General features: G+C 38.9%; 2 protein-coding genes across 3 annotated transcripts in view; one reads left to right on the top strand and one right to left on the bottom strand.

The window, feature by feature from the left end:
• The window catches only part of ITGA2 (integrin subunit alpha 2), a 110,858-nt gene extending 105,567 nt beyond the window's left edge, over positions 1-5,291 (top strand). Inside the window, exons 29-30 of the mRNA XM_059417106.1 lie at positions 817-933; positions 1,440-5,291. Of these exons, the coding sequence (XP_059273089.1) occupies positions 817-933; positions 1,440-1,520 (198 nt within the window). The 3' untranslated portion in view covers positions 1,521-5,291. The remainder of the gene's footprint in view (positions 1-816; positions 934-1,439) is intronic.
• A 2,430-nt stretch (positions 5,292-7,721) lies between these two features.
• On the bottom strand, positions 7,722-15,875 carry MOCS2 (molybdenum cofactor synthesis 2). 2 transcript variants are annotated; one of them, XR_009407394.1, is made up of 7 exons: positions 15,787-15,875; positions 14,342-14,486; positions 11,630-11,757; positions 10,727-10,877; positions 9,735-9,858; positions 8,989-9,085; positions 7,722-7,837 (listed from the first exon to the last, which is right to left on the bottom strand). XR_009407394.1 is itself a non-coding variant. In XM_059417107.1 (6 exons), exons 2-6 carry the CDS (start codon positions 14,437-14,439, stop codon positions 7,769-7,771), a joined length of 570 nt encoding a protein of 189 aa, XP_059273090.1. In that variant the 5' UTR covers positions 14,440-14,486; positions 15,787-15,875; the 3' UTR covers positions 7,722-7,768. The 2 variants fall into 2 exon arrangements, 1 of the variants encoding a protein (XP_059273090.1); XM_059417107.1 differs by lacking the exon at positions 8,989-9,085.
• Between the last annotated feature and the right edge of the window lie 274 nt (positions 15,876-16,149).

Below are 16,149 nucleotides of genomic sequence, written 5' to 3' on the forward strand. Positions count from 1 at the left end.
CTCAGCGGGGAGCCTGCTTCCTCCTCTCTCTCTCTCTCTGCCTGCCTCTCTGCCTACTTGTGATCTCTCTCTGTCAAATAAATAAATAAATTCTTTAAAAAAAAAAAAAAAAGATACATAAAATATATTATGTGTGTGTGTGTGTGTGTGTGTGTGTGTGTGTGTGTGAGAGAGAGAGAGAGAGATTTATATATGGATGATACAGTTTTACCATTAGAACTCTTAGAGCAGCCATTCTATTACAAAGTCACAAAGATTCCCAGAAAGCAGACATGAAGAATCATAAGTAGCTCTCAAGGACAGTTTATCACTGAAAAAGGTCAGCCTGAGCTGTTACTTCCACTTTTTAACAATCCATATCAAATAACTTGAGTGAGTTAAGTGAAAGGAATACTTAGGATCCTAGTACAAAGCTGCTGTTGCTTAGTCACAAGGGATCTGGGGTTGTTAATTTGTTTGGTCTTCGACTCCCCTCTCCAAGACTGACTCCAAATGCTGTCACTTGGCGATGAGACTATGCCAGAAACCGAAGTTCCTATTTCATAAATAAAGCATCTGAGGTTGTCAGAGGTGACATACCCACTAAATACAGACACAAAAAGAGAGGAAACTAGAAAATTTGTATTCCTTGCCTGTACTGTGAAGAAGCATTTTCTCTAGAAATTATATTGCACAACGTTTAGCTGAGGAATGTGATCATGTGTGAGTCATGTCACCTTTCTGAACCACCATTTATAGAATTAGAGAAATTGACTAGACCATCTCACTTTTTCTCGGTGCTACAATTACTTAACTATTGCATATATACATTTACAGATTCCCATCATGATAATGAAACCCCATGAGAAAGCTGAAGTTCCAACTGGAGTTATAGTAGGGAGTGTAATTGCTGGAATCCTTTTGCTATTAGCTCTGGTTGCGGTCTTATGGAAGGTAAGAAAATTTTCATATTTGAAAACATTGGGCTCCTAAAGACATCTGTCTTGAATTTCCTTATCAAACAGTAGCCTTAAGTTTTATATAGTACCTCCTCCATCCTAAGAGAAAAGAAAATGCAAATTCATTTGCAAATTCTCCCTTCTGTCCTTGAAAACAATCAGTAAGGATTTTATATCTCCGGTCTTGGGTATGTGTGTGTCTGTGTGTGTGTACACACACATATGTATGTATATATACACATATACATGTACTTTTTTTTTTTTAAGCCTGCCTTACATCCTGACCCCTGAATGTTTTGTTCAGCTGCAAATAAGTAGACCCTGGAAAATTTTAACTTTATGCGATTCAGAATTCAGTTCAACTACCTGGGAATGATTTCCTCTCTGAAAAGCTCTCTCCAGAGCCCAGAGATTCCCAGAGGTGCAGCCAACCGGGGGAGGGGGAGATGCTGTAACAAAATAGTCCATAGGTGGTAACATTTTTCTATCATCATCTTACAGCTTGGTTTCTTCAAAAGAAAATATGAAAAAATGTCCAAAAATGCGGATGAGATTGACGAGACCACAGAACTCAACAGCTGAGCTCCCCCCGACTCCGCAGTCTATGGACAGTGTTGCACCCTGGGTTTGCAATTTGCATGAATGGATTCTTTTTTTAAAATCCCAGTGTTTTTTGTGTAATAGGTAAACTAGCCTGATATTTTACGAAAACTGCAGGTCAGTTTGGAAAGAAGAAATTGGGGGGTGGGGTGGCTAGGAGTATAAAGGGTAAGACTTATTTTATACGCGGGAAAAGTGATCTTTCCACTGGCTGGTCCAGAGTTTACATTGTAACATGTGTTGTGTCAGAAACATGAAATGCTTACCATCATGAGACGTCTTAAAGAAAAATATAACCTTTCTCCGTTGGGGGGGGGGGCGAGGTACCCCAACCATTAAAAATGGTTTCTAAACCGTAATGACCAAAGTGGAAGGACTTGGTTGGCACAGATACAGAATTAGCTTGGATACTGATGTTGATGGGGGAAAAACAACACAGGTTTTCATCTGCTGCTCATCCAAAGCTGCCATAGAGGTTATTTTAAGTGATAAGTTTCTTAAGAAAGTAGGGTAAAATTCGCTACTGGCCTGCAGCTGCCTTCTCAGTCCCTTGTTTGCCAGGAGGTACTTACCAAAACATGCCTGGATACCCGGTAGGAGCTGAGAGTATGCTTTCTGGAGAAAAAACTTCCATTTAAGTGTGGAGAGGGGTAGTAGTATAGAGGCCAAAGCATAAAACTGTGTCTAAAATCTGTAGTATCACAACATTTACGGTATAATCCTATCTGCTAGAGCCCCAGCCTACGCTCCAGGAAGTAGGAAGTTTTCTTTCTCCTTCAGGATGCCGGGCTGGCTAACCTGGCTGGCTGGAAGGGACCTAGCTTGAATTTTGGGGAGAGGAGTAATTTCTTTGCCTTCGGTATCCTTCCATTTTCCATACGAAACCACTTTTCCCACTCCGGGTGTCCCCATCTTCTAGAAGCCCCCCGAGGCATGCCTTCCTCTCCAGTGATCCGGAGCTAACCACGTTCCCTTGGCCCTTGACCAGCTACCCCATTCATTGGGGGCAGCTGCTCTGCACCAGGTATGAGGAAGAAAAATCATCTCACATACTTACATGAATAATCCCCTTAACTCCAGGAAGCTATTTTCACTTATTGGTAAACAGGTTAGAAAAATAAGCCAGGGTAAATTTCTAATTGTTGGAATTTCAAGCAGCATAAAGAAGGTAGTTTAAAAAAAAACAAACAAACAAACAAAAAAAAAAACACCTCAAGAATTTGCAAGGAACTACAAGGAGATAATGGCAACCACCTAATTAGCAGGTTTCATCCTCTGTGTTTGTGTGTTGCTGGAGGACTTAAACTTCCAGAAGAATGACTGCCACCTAGGCAAGATTGCTCCCTAGCTAGATTAGGTCCCAACCCTTGAGACATTTATTTGGTTCAACAGGGATAAATGCCACTAGTCTGCTTTTTTAACAAGCATCCCAGTCACTGATGTAAATAAACTATCTTGGGGATGCACCACCCATTTCTCCTTCTGCACTTCCTTTTCCATTTCTGAGCCCACACATTCTCCAGGAGGGACTGGGAGAGAGGCAGAGAGACTATTTTATGACAGAAACTGACATAAAAACCTAAAGCTTTAGACAAGTCACTCTGCCTCTTTATACTTCAGTGTCCTCATTAGAAAATGGGAAGCCCAGGTTGTAATTCAGCAGCAATGCTTTTAGCTTTAAAAGTCTATGACCTCAATTTCTTGTAATTACAATCCTCCAAAAACCAGACTTTGAAAACAGGTATACGCCTTGGTGCACCTGGTCCTGACCTCCCTCCTGGCCCAACTCCACGGTGAGCTACCTAAAGCTATCTTCAGTGATTTATCTTCAGTGATTTATTTTTGTATTTGACAAGGCAAAACTAGGGGGCAAAATTAGCCACAAAATGTCAGGGGTTTATGGCAAAAACATGGTATTCTCCAGATGTGCTAGGACCCAGTTCTCATTAACAGCCGTGTGGACTTTGAGTCCAAAACTTCTTTAAAAGAGCAGAGGAGAAACATCACTAACTTGATAGAGTATTTAATAAACCATGTAACTACTGGACACATACATGCTAGTTCTTCAGGGTGCTACACAAAGACTTCTAGCAGGTCATTCCTTCCATTTCACTCTGCCCCACTTTTCTCACAGAAGCACTAACCTGAGGTCACATACCCATGGCGAGTTTGAGAGCTTTGGCCAAGCCATGGCTTAGGTAATCTACCTTGTCAGCATTGTCTCCATGAAGTAGCTGGGTTACTCCAAACTAAAAACTTAGCCACTTGTCTCTGTACCATTTATTACCTTAGGGCAAGGTTTCTCAGCCTGGGTGCTACTGATGCGAGGGGCTGGGTAATCCATTCTTGCAGGAGACAGTCCTGGGTGTTGTAGGACCTTCTGCAGCCCTGGTATCCACCAGACATTGTGACAATCAAAAAATACCTCCAGACATTGGATCACACCTTCTAGGAAGCAGAATCCCCCCCACTGAGAACCCCACTACACCAAGAGCAAGTGGCCTAAATACACAACTTCTGTTATCAGATCAAAACTTGAGGTGGTGGCTCTACTGAGTATTTCTCAAGCACTTTTAAGCAAAGGCGAGTATTTATCCAAGAAATTAAAGAAAAAGAAAAAGCCCATTGCATGAAAAAAAGTTATGTATTCCTATTCAGCCCTACTTTTGTTTTAAAAGTATAATATGGGGCTTATAAGTTACCATCTTAAAGTTTCCATTTCATAAATGGTATATAGATTAAGATCTATAGAATGTGATTAAAAACAGTTGCTTCATGCACAGCTCCCACAAGCCATTTATAAAATAGTAGTTTGTGAGGAAGCTGCCTTGAGACTTGAAATTGTACATCATTCATTTTAGGAGCAAAAGGAGAACTCTCAACTGGAAAGAAATTTTTCCTAGCTGGCGCAGTTCTTCTTATAAAACAGAAGTTATTAACTGTGAAAAGAAAACTAAAACCAATTTATCATAATCACACAAGTGATTATACTAAAAGCTATTATAAAAAGTGTAATTTCATAATGTATTTATCTATTCTGATATACAGCTATAAGTTAATATATTAAAAAAATCTCATCAATTAAGACGTTAAACAGAAAGGGGATCCCTCAAACTGAGCACCCTGGCCCATCTTTGCTATTTCAGTTTGCACACAGAAAATATCCCCTTTCATAACTTTGCAGGATTATGCCCTTCATGTACATTAACCATACACATTTTAAACAATTTGAAAGACTAAACATCCAGAGGTAAAAGATAAACATGAGGGTAAAATTTGAAATAAAAATGTTAACTCCATCTTTGAACCTTAAATAATGAAAATATAGCCATATGTAAATATAAAATGATGGTTTCATCTGTACTGGATTTTGGCAGATAAAGTCAAAATAAAAATGTATATACTGCACAGCTATGTTAGAATTATGTATTTTTTAAAGAGAAGTTGTCTTTGATATTTTCCTTCCTGTAAAGTATGAATCTTTAAGATGTGATAAGTACAGTTAATTTTTTTTTTATTAACTGGTTTTGCCTTTTTTCTCCCCACCAAAAATATAAAAATGTATGCATGTTCAAATTATATAATTCATTTCTGAGAAATCAAATTGAAAGATCAACATTAGTATGAGAAAAACTCTTTAAGTATGAGAATCAAGAAAAATGTTATTTAACTGTAAACCAATCTTCATACCACATTACTGAATTATAATTAAAATTGTTCTGAAAATAAAGTGATCTTACTTTGGACTTTTAATTTTGCGGCTTGTATATTTCCACTGTATTTATCTTGCACACCCCCATGGAGTCTTGAATCAGTTCTGAAGCAAAGTAAGCAAAGAGTGAGGCTGTTATCTAATCTCTTAAGTTACTAGCAGTGACCAAAGGATGTTCTGTAAGAACCTTTAAACTACCTTCATGGTTTAGGGACTAGGTGTAAAACTTTGCCTCTAAACGTGTGTCCACAGATAGGCAGCGTTGCATCACCAGAGCCTGTTACAAAATGCGTATCTCTGGTGCCATCCAGAACTACCGAATGCCAGTGGGAAGTTTAACAGGATCCCGAGATGACTCCCATTATATTACACACTAAAGTTTGAGAGAAGCCCTGCTCTGAAGTACAACTTCTCTCTTGAAATAAAATGTTGCTTGGAATAGAGAGGGAAAAAAAGGTTGGGCAAACTGTTGCAACTTGCCAAAGGAGTCATGTGAAGGTTTCTTTTGTTTGTTGTTGTTGTTTAGGTTTGAGTAAGCAGGAGGGTTTAATTATTTTAAGGATTAAATATGCTGAAGTTATGACGTGTTACGAAAGATACAGAGCAAGCTTACCAACTGGCCCTCACTGCACAGATGGCACATGAATGCAAAGCTTGGGTGGCACGTGCTTCCATCTACATCGATGCACAAATGTCTCCCATCCCAGATCGGGTGATCTGTCAAACGCCTTCCCCTTAACTCTGCCCATCTCAGCTCTGGTGAGCCAAGCTGTCAGGGCCGCTTACCGGGGAACCACCACCCGTGAGTGGGTATGCATCGTACATTAAAATAGAACTATGAAGAAAAAGAACATTAGTTTTATCACAGAACAGATCTAAATATTAAGGCTACCAATTTGTCCCAAATTGGAAAATTGTATATTTACTCATTTTTTTTAAAGTAATTCCTTTTACTTACTCTATGTCACTTTTTAAAAACTATAAACAGCATTTTAAAAAATTCCATCCTCATCCTATCATAATCCCTCAATATTTTAAACTCAGGTACCTATTAAAAGCTGTCATCTAAGAACCACTCCTAACTTAAAAGGCTAAGTTGAAATTGCGGTTCTATGCAAAAGAAAAGGAACAGACTATAAACATCGGACTCAAGCTGCTCTTATTGCAGCCCTGGCTCTACTGCCCTCTGGCGGGTCAGCTACTAACTGCATCACAGACCACTCCCACCTTCAGAGACCTCTCACAACCTCCATGCAGAGAAGGGACTATGCTGGATGTCACAGTATGGGAGCAGGGGAGGAGGGGAAACCCACTCATGCATTCAGCCAGACACCCTCACACAACTCTAAGTGTGACAGCTACACATATGTCCAGTGTGTTTAATCTGGGGCATAATACTTAACACCAACAGCACTTCTCAGTGCATGGGAGGGCTCAGGAATTTGACAGGACTCCCTGTCCTCAACAAGTCTAGGGTCTAGTGATGGAAAAAACCACGAGATATAGTCCATCAGGTAGCACTGAGGGCCATAAGATGGAAGGGAGAGTAAAGGAACAGGACTCTAGTTTGAAATAGGATAGTCAGAGAAGGTTCTCTGAGGAGGTAACATGTAACCAGGGATTGAAATAAATGAGGAAGCACACTGTGGGAATACCTGGAGGAAGAGCATTCTAGAAAAAGGAACGAGTAAGGGCCCTGCGACAAAATAAGCCACAGCAAAAGCGGGGGCAGGGCGGGGGTGGGGCGAGTGAGGGGCAGGCAGGTGTCCAATCACAGACTATAGGCCACAGTGAGGGCTGTGGGGTTCTAGAACGGGATTGGCTCTCAGGAGCTTCTGAGGGACTGACTCAGTGGGAGGCAGAAGAATGGCAGCAGGGGACTGTCAGGGGACTGTCAGCAGGCCACAGCAGCAGTCCAAGAGAAATGGAGAGCTGGCATGGTTGACAGATGTAGCAGTGGAAAACACAGGAACAGCTGGAGTCAGACATTCAGGAACTCTTTTTTAAATTCTCCAGTAGGTTCATTCAGGGATTGAAGATCAAGACTCAAAGTACTGGCTTCTTGACCACTATTTCTCAAAACAAACTGAAATATATTGTGACTCTAATATCATAACCAAAGGACAAAGCCATCCATAAAATCACAAAATCCTTCACTCACTGACCATCTACTATTACTGCCAAAGAAAACAAAATCCTTTTCTTTTTAGTTCTCATTGAAAAATACTAAAACATAAGTAAACTGAACTTCCTACTTCATGGAACAGTATGTCTACCACAGGCATCTTTCCTCACCTTTCAATGACTCTCCCACCTTTCCTCTATCTCTGATTCCTCCTAAGCCCTCATCCTGAACACCCACTTATTTTTTGTCTCCCTTTTGTCACATGTTACTGGTATGACATGAGAGTCTGTACTTCATTAAACTGTCTTAGCTTCTGGAGAAAAAAATAAAAATGTGTTTAAAGACAGAGGTTTACCAAATTTAATTTTAGTACTCTTAAAAAAAATGTGTGACTTAATCACCAGTTGCCCAAAAGCATTCTTTGTTTTTTTTCCAGGATGATGATGATTCTTCATACATTTCCTGAAAAAAAGAACCACAACAGATATACAAAACAGAGTGGCTTAATAAATTCAACTACATATGAATAATTCAGGGAAATAAAAATTACATCTATTTAAATCTGCTACTCTTCTAACAATCCAACAAACATTTGCATAAGGCACTAAGTGTAGAAAAATGAATAAACATGTTCCCTACATTTAAGGACTCCCAATCCAGTAGGTGTCCTAACACAAGTCCTTACACAACAATACACAAGAAAACCTAACAAGACAAGGTGCAACCACAAAATGGAATTAACAATTCCATTTGGGGCCACGTCAGACCACCTGAGCAGATCATGCAGGGAAAATGAAAGATGGTTGGTTTTAAACATTTTTTTTTTCTTTCCAAACATATCTACTACTTCAACATTTCTAAATGCTTTTCTGTAGGCAAAAGGGGTATTTGCATTAGGGGTGAAATTAAGTGACCACCCACGTTAGTTTCTAAGTAGATTGGGCTGCACTTTATTGACGACTGTGAGTGTGTGCCCCACCTACCTGCCTACCTGTTGCCTAGATCACCAATGACATCACAGCACAGGTGGGACTAGAACCCCACAAGAATTTAGGTACTTCTTGGAAGGGAGTGGAACAAGAATGTATCACTATTCTCACTCTCCTGCCAAATTCTATTCCTAAGGGACAGAAATCCAAATCTGACTTTCCTCTGAATACCTGTATACCCTTCTCACCCTCCACAGACAGAAAAGCAAATAGAAAGCTCAGTTAGTCCTCAAGGTAAGGTATAAAAGGACAGGATGCCCCAACTCCTGCCCACTCTCTTATTCTGGAGGCCTACCCTCTCATTTACCTTCTATCAGCGGGCTGTCCCTTCCTTCTCCCTTGTAAAGAAAACTATCTCTGCCACCCAGGCTCACAATTCAGTGTAGAATGCTCTTCCTACCTCACTCTATTCAGGAAACAAGCTCAGGTAGTCCATCAAAATTGTGGCAGCTTTGTTCATAGCAAAGCCACCATCTATCTGAGCTTCACTAGCATCCCCTTATAAGAACGGGTTTCAGTTTTTATTCAGAAAATATGGTACTGAATTTCATAGGCCCTGTGTCAGAGACCCATTTGCTCATCTCCACAACTATCTGAGATGGTAGGCTCCTAGGAAAGACTCACCCTCTGGTCCTCTGGTCTGGCTTTCTGATCTGAGCAGTTAATTCATTCCTCAGCTTTGCTACCAGCCAAAATGCTGCAGGCATTTCTAGACTCTTAACTGCAATTACAAGTTTGAGAATTCAGAATAATCCCACTGTTGTTACTACACCAGGGAAGAAATTAGGGACTTGGGTCTTTTCATCCCTTCAGAATGTCTTTTTTGACCAGACGTTTACTCTTCTTGATTGGTTTGATATGTTGACATAAAAAGAGCTAGAATTTCCTAACTCTATTTTAAAAATCTACTCACTATGCATTTTCTCCAAAGAGGCAATACCCCACCCTTTCATTTTCCAAAGAAGAAATTCTAGAGTTCTTTGCTCTTTTGCCTTCAGAAATCTATTTTAGCTATTGCCTAAATAGCCATGCATTATTCCCACTCTCCAAAAGAAATTCAAGGGAATTCTAATCCAAAGAAAATGAATTCATATACGAACCAATGGAGCAGTCCCAACTAGGAATTCTAGCTGTTACCATCTACTGAGGCCTAATCTGAGCCACGCATTCTTTGGAGCATGTCCTTTTCATGTTTAACAAACCTTCAGAAGGAAACACTACCTAAACACCCTAGTTCACAGATAAAGAACGCATGACTCTAAAGAGCCAGGGAAGACCCATGAATAGAGGCTCTTTATGACATCTCATTAGCTTTTTAAAAATCTGTAAGAAAAATCATGTCCAAATGGCAAAAATAGATATTTTCTTACCTTTTTCCATATGGGCACCTTGGCTTTTAAAGTATCGATGGCATAGCTCACAGCTTGGAGGGATTCAGCCCTATGGGCTGAGGACACAGCGATGATAATGCTTGCTTCTGACACTGGAACTGAGCTTTGACAAAATGAAAGAAAAAAAATGCCATTTCTTCTGAATCTAGTTAAAGAAGCTACTAAACAGATGGAAAAAAAATTCCAGTAAAGCATTCTTACAACTAAACATCCAGTTCTGTTTTTCATAAACCTCCACATTAGTTAAAAAAACAGTAATTGATCCCAACTGCATTCAGCAGAGGGGATGCTGAGACTGGGCTAATTTGTTAGTATCGATCCATTAAACCTGTCTGAAGGGCACTGAGAAAAAGACCTTTCACTGTTTCTGGTTTGGATAAGGTACAGTGCCAGGTAATGCCTAGAGACACAAACTTACTGCATGAGTATAATGTAGAGTTTAAAATATTAAACAGAAATAAATACAGAATGGACAAAATTATTAATAAAATTATAATTGTTAATAATAAAATAACAACTAATGGAATATCACAGAATGGAGTCCCTATTGCTAGGTTCTATTTAAAGCGTGGAACTCCACTCTTCTAAGTGGTATGAAAAGGCAAACTAATTTAGTGACCTTCAAAGGCATTTACATTAAAAAAAAAAAATCTATTAACAGACTTGTCATACAAACTGAGTGCAAACTATGAAACAATTCTTAAAAGGCCTTAAGGACTTTAGCACACATTAGCACAGGCCATCTGTGCTGGGCCTTCCAGTTTTGGCACATTGGACTTTGTTACGGCATCAGCCACTCTCCAAATGTTACAATGTAACACCCAGAGTGTCTCCACTCTGTCTGCCAGAATCATACACAAACCTTCTTCTCATGGTAACACAGGATTCCTATGGAAGATTCCAGAATCAGAATTGGTACAAAGATGGAAAACAACTGCAATTAACTTTTAAATTGCTAAAGGAAATCATACCCAAGTCTATGAAACACTGCTATGTGTTTGACTGGCCATTTCTGCCTAATGTCGCTACAGATCTTTCGGATTTCATTTTCTGCCATTGGGAGATATGCTTCATATTCTAAGCTAATGACTTTTTTCCCTTCAAAGTTATTTCTTGTGGTCCCTAAAAGAAAAGAGAAAAAAAAGGAATAATATTAAAATAAGGTTTTTCCTTACAAGAGAAATAACACATTAATAGAAAAGAGGATTATCTTTTAGTAGACAGGCAGCATATACCAATTTGTCTAAAAAATGCTTTCAAATTTTCTAAAAACAAGGACTTGGTTAGAAAAACAAAAAATAGAGACGTCTGGATGTTAAGTCTGCCTTCAGCTCAGATCATGATCCTTGGGTCTTGAGACTGAGCCCCACATTGGGCGCTCTGCTCAGTGGTGAGCCTGCTTCTCCCTCCCCCACTCTGCCTACCTTTGCTTGTGAGCTCTGTCAAATAAATAAATAAAATCTTTGGGGGAAAAAAAAAAGAAAAAAGAATTATCAAAAAGATAAATAAAATGACACTGACGAGGCAAGCATGACTAAAAATACTTATAGGACAAACCAAGATGGGAAACATGTTCCAAGGATTATCATGAAGTTAGTATCATCACCATTTTTTCCCCCTCAATATTTGGAAAATACAGAATTCTCCCTATTAATAATGACTTTTATCCTACTCCTTTAATGCCTTTAACATAGGTTAATCTGAAAATTACTAAAACAAAAGAAGAACCAAAAAAATTTCTACCCACCACCATGGCTAATCTTGGCTTACGGCTCTCAGGACCTTAAAATCCTCTATTAACCCTGAACATGGGAAACACTTGCTAATTTCTCATCTTACGCAGCCTAACAAAAACTGTGAAAATGACAACTCACCTACAAAGAGGGATACTGCACCACAGAGTGGAGAAATCACCAACTGTGAGACTTCATCTATGGACAGCTTCTCAGAAGTGAATTTTATTATATCTTTAGAGTTCTCTTCAACTTCATTCAGATCTTCCCTAGAAGAGAGTAATAAACCTTAACATGGGTACGAGAGGCAAAACACCCACTTACAGTTTTTCAACAAATATTTTTCATATGCTAGATGTGATAGAATGATAAAAATACGGTGTAAAATTTTAGCAAAACTCAGCATGTTTATAAATGTCCCTAATCAATCAAGCAGGATATAAAAAGGAATTTACCATTAACGTGATCACTTAAAATGTAATCTATCTCATATGCCACTCTATTCCAAATTCTGGAATTGCTGCTCTTATCTTCCTTCATGGTATAGGCCAGACATCGACACCTCCATCCACACACATGTTACCTCTAAACACTATATGTCCGTGTACCACACCTAAGCTGGCTTTTTCCTCATCCAAAAAGAAGACAGGAAGAACAGAAGCAATGCTGAATCCACAGGAACTGGGCTCATTTCATAACCAGAAATAATCCAGTTAAGTAACTGAGGAAATAAGGAAATGAACTGCGTGCCTATCACCAGATGTCGTACAAAGCCCTCTGCCACTCACTTCTCATTTCATTCATCAAGCATCTATTACATACTCACTAAGAGACCAACCTCGTACATTAGACAAGGACCAGGGAACAAAAAACCCGGCTCCTGCCCTCGAGGCGCCTACACAGGAATAGAGAAACAAAGCAATAAAGAAAAATTATATATGGGAGTAACACAAAAATAAACAGGGTTCTGAGACAGAGCATGGGTGCTGGGGAAGTGCGGCTGTGTAAGAGCATCAGGGAATGCTCTTCTTTCTCAAGAGGCAGGATTTAGAAGTGAAACCTGAAACATAAGCAAGCAGTCCTGGAAAGAAACAAGGGAACAGACCCCCAGGCGGAGACTGGAAGGAACGGCAAACGCAAAGCCTCTAGAACAAGAAAGGCCAGGGTGTTCTGCAGAACCTAAGGGGAGGCCGGAATCCAGGGTTCAAAGGAGGGAACAGAGGGACTGAGAATGGGCATGCAAGTCAGACTTTGCAGGAGGAGTTGTCTGGATAGAATCATAAATCCCGAGGGATTTTATTTACATTGGGAAAGAAGGCTCAGAGGAGTTAAGGACTCATTCAAGGTGATTCCAATCAGGGAATCTCACGAAATCCAACACTCTTTTCCCTATTCTTCCAGCTACTGAAAAGAAAAGCACAAATAATCACATTCCACTGGATTCTAAGATGTTTCAACCTTCCGTACATGCCACCTGAGATTGTTAGAAGAACTTACAGGTAACCCAAACATGGTCTATGCTCTGTGAACTTGGAACCATACCAAATTCCTACAACTTGATTCTATAATGACATGGCTTCTAAAACCACATGATACAAACCCAAACACCTTCAAATGATACATAATGCTGTTTAAGTAATCTTCCTAATCTTTCCAAAGAACACCTTTAATCCTCTCTCTTTCACACACACACACACACACACACACAGAAACACCTTAACGCAGCACACTAGTTTCTGAATAAATTCCAAACACAAAAAAATTGGCATTTTTTCTAAAATTATGGTGACCAGTTTCCCAGTGAAACTGAGACACATATCTAACACATATCTAACAAAAAATTCTATTATTTCCAAATAGTAGAACTAAGAAAGATCCAGTCTTTATTAGTTTGATGGGCAATTTGCTTTGCAATATATATTCTTCACTTTTGGGGGCACTGCCCTCCAGCAGAGTGGAGAAAAAAATAGGTGAAAAAAATAAACTGGCATCCTTAGTATGTTCCTTTGCTTTATGAAACCAAGGTTTTACCATTGGGTATTGTATTTACTGTTGACTTTGGAGAAAAGCCCATATCACAGTAAGAAAGTTTTCCTTCATTCCTAACATAAGAAAAATTTTTAATTAGGGATGATCTTTCATTTCTACATTATTTGCTCTTCAGTTGACAATAAATTAAGTCTCATTCTGTCTCTCCAGACTATACTAAGAGATATTCTTATGCATCATCCTACTTAGATAAAGACTGTGTTTTTTGGGAAGCTGCATTGGGTCCTAGGGCCACCTGCAACACAGCTATCGTAATAAAGCTGTTTCTTTACACCTGGAAAATGATAAGCTTTCTTGTTAGGCACAGTGATCTTTTTACTTCCTGACTATGCAATTTTTTGACATTCCTCTGTACCAAGGAGAGCTATTACCCTGTATTAATAAACGAATTTGTGAAAAAGTACAGAGAATCCAATAATCTGAATTCAAATGTTGGCTCCGCCACTTACTAGCTATGTGATCATAGACAAGTTTTTAACTTCTCTGAATTTCAGTTTTCCTTCCCGCACAATAGGAATATTAATACTCCAGCATCCAGCACTATGCCTGACACATAATAAAATTTCAATAAACCATTTTAAGTGGAGAGAATGAACATGTCAAACTGACATAAAATTGAACTGCTTACAAGAGAACAGATGTAGAGATGATACAAAGACACATATAAGTCCGTCTACAGCACGAACTCTACTGGTGCAGACAGATTTACAAGTATAAGTATATACTTAAAGCAAATCTTATACAAGTTATCATCTATGTAATCCTCTTCCACAAAACTGGTTAAGAAAAACATGTCCCACACACCCAAGTGGCTCACAAGCACTACCCTCCACTAATGGGGGGGATGATGGCAATTTCGTCTCCTGATTGAAGCTGGAGGAGTTGATCTCCAACCTCGACATATTCTTGACGGACAGCAAATATCACCTGATTCCTGACATCAGCCAACCTGAAGGGAAAAAAGTATAATTAGAAGTATCAGTGTTGTAGTAGACCTCCAATCTCCTCAGCTGCAACTAAAAATACCACATTAAATATTACTTCATGGGGCGCCTGGGTGGCTCAGTGGTTTGGGCTGCTGCCTTCGGCTTGGGTCATGATCTCAGGGTCCTGGGATCGAGCCCCGCATGGGGCTCTCTGCTCCGCAGGAAGCCTGCTTCTCTCTTTCTCTCTCTCTCTCTCTCTCTCTCTCTCTCTCTGCCTGCCTCTCTGCCTACTTGTGATCTCTGTCTGTCAAATAAATAAATAAAATCTTTAAAAATAAATAAATAAATAAATAAATATTACTTCATGAAGCACCACCTGTAAAGTTACTAATTAAACCAATTCATATTCTGCGGAGAAAGTACATATCCCTTGAAGAACATACTTATTCACCACAAAGAACACAGTAAACTGCTAACAACTCTTTAATGAGTGTTGTCTCAGGGATTTAAACAATCATCTCCCCCTTCTCAAAAAAAAGAAAAAAAAAAAAAAAAAGAAGAAGACTACACAACATTTAAGACCAAGTGTCTCCCAACAGGTATAAGGCTAAAGATAAAGCATGACAGAGGCTCCACCTCATTTCATTGATTATCAGGGCACTTTGGCACTTTAAGAGCGGCTTAAAGGGGCACCTGGGTGGCTTGGCCAGTTAAGCACCCAACTTTTGATTTCTACTCAGGTCCTGATCTTGGGGTCGTGAGATCAAGCTTGGAACTCCTTCAAATAAGCCATATTCATACTTTGTTGCAGAAAGGACTTGAGGTAGGAGTAAGAGCAGTAAATTAGATTTTCAAGAACCAGAAAAAAAAATCAAATATGAAAACTCGATTCAGCAGCAGCTAAGATTTCTGAGCTTTCACTTTTCTTTTTATCTTAGAAATTTCTACTTTGAGTTCTCTAAAGAAAGGAAAAGACAAAAAATATAAAACACAAGTTTTTGACTGAATTTGTAACAATTCTATTTAATGTTATTAAATGCAGAACCCACATTTTCAGTATTTCATAAATTATAAAAGCAAGTATATTCATGGCCCTTTGGCAGTATTCCAGTTCATTATACTTTTTTTTTTTAGTAAAATATCTTTAGCTTTAAGAAATCATGCATTTTTAGATACTAGAATTTATTAGTAATTGCAAAAAAAAATACACCTGACTTTTTTGACATTAAGCACGGATAAAAATTAGTGTTTTTCTCTAATTATTTACATATTTTTCAATGTTAAAAAGTATTAATCATATGTATTCTACAAAGGTTTAACTACCCAGGATGTCGGCCTTCTATCTCATTCCACAGCTGCAACGCTCTTATTTCTTGTGGCACAGAAATGGTCTCTGAGCGAATTCCTGTTATCTCAGCACTTTTGGCAAAATACAACACTTCAACCTGCAAAGGAGAAGAAATGCCTTTAACGTAACAGTAATAGTCCTTTTCTGTCTCGGTGGGCTTGCTTTCTTTCCAATTATTTTAACCAAAGACAAATTTTATGAGTTAGAGATCATTAAATCACCCCCCAAAAAGTTAGTATAATTACAAGTTAATTACAAGTTAACCATGAGGTTAAGTCGTTCTTCATTTGACATAAATTACAGCACCTTTTATAAACACTTAAGCAGTAAACTGATGT

Source organism: Mustela nigripes, chromosome 12 (assembly GCF_022355385.1).
Source record: "Mustela nigripes isolate SB6536 chromosome 12, MUSNIG.SB6536, whole genome shotgun sequence".
Taxonomy (NCBI): Eukaryota; Metazoa; Chordata; class Mammalia; order Carnivora; family Mustelidae; genus Mustela; species Mustela nigripes.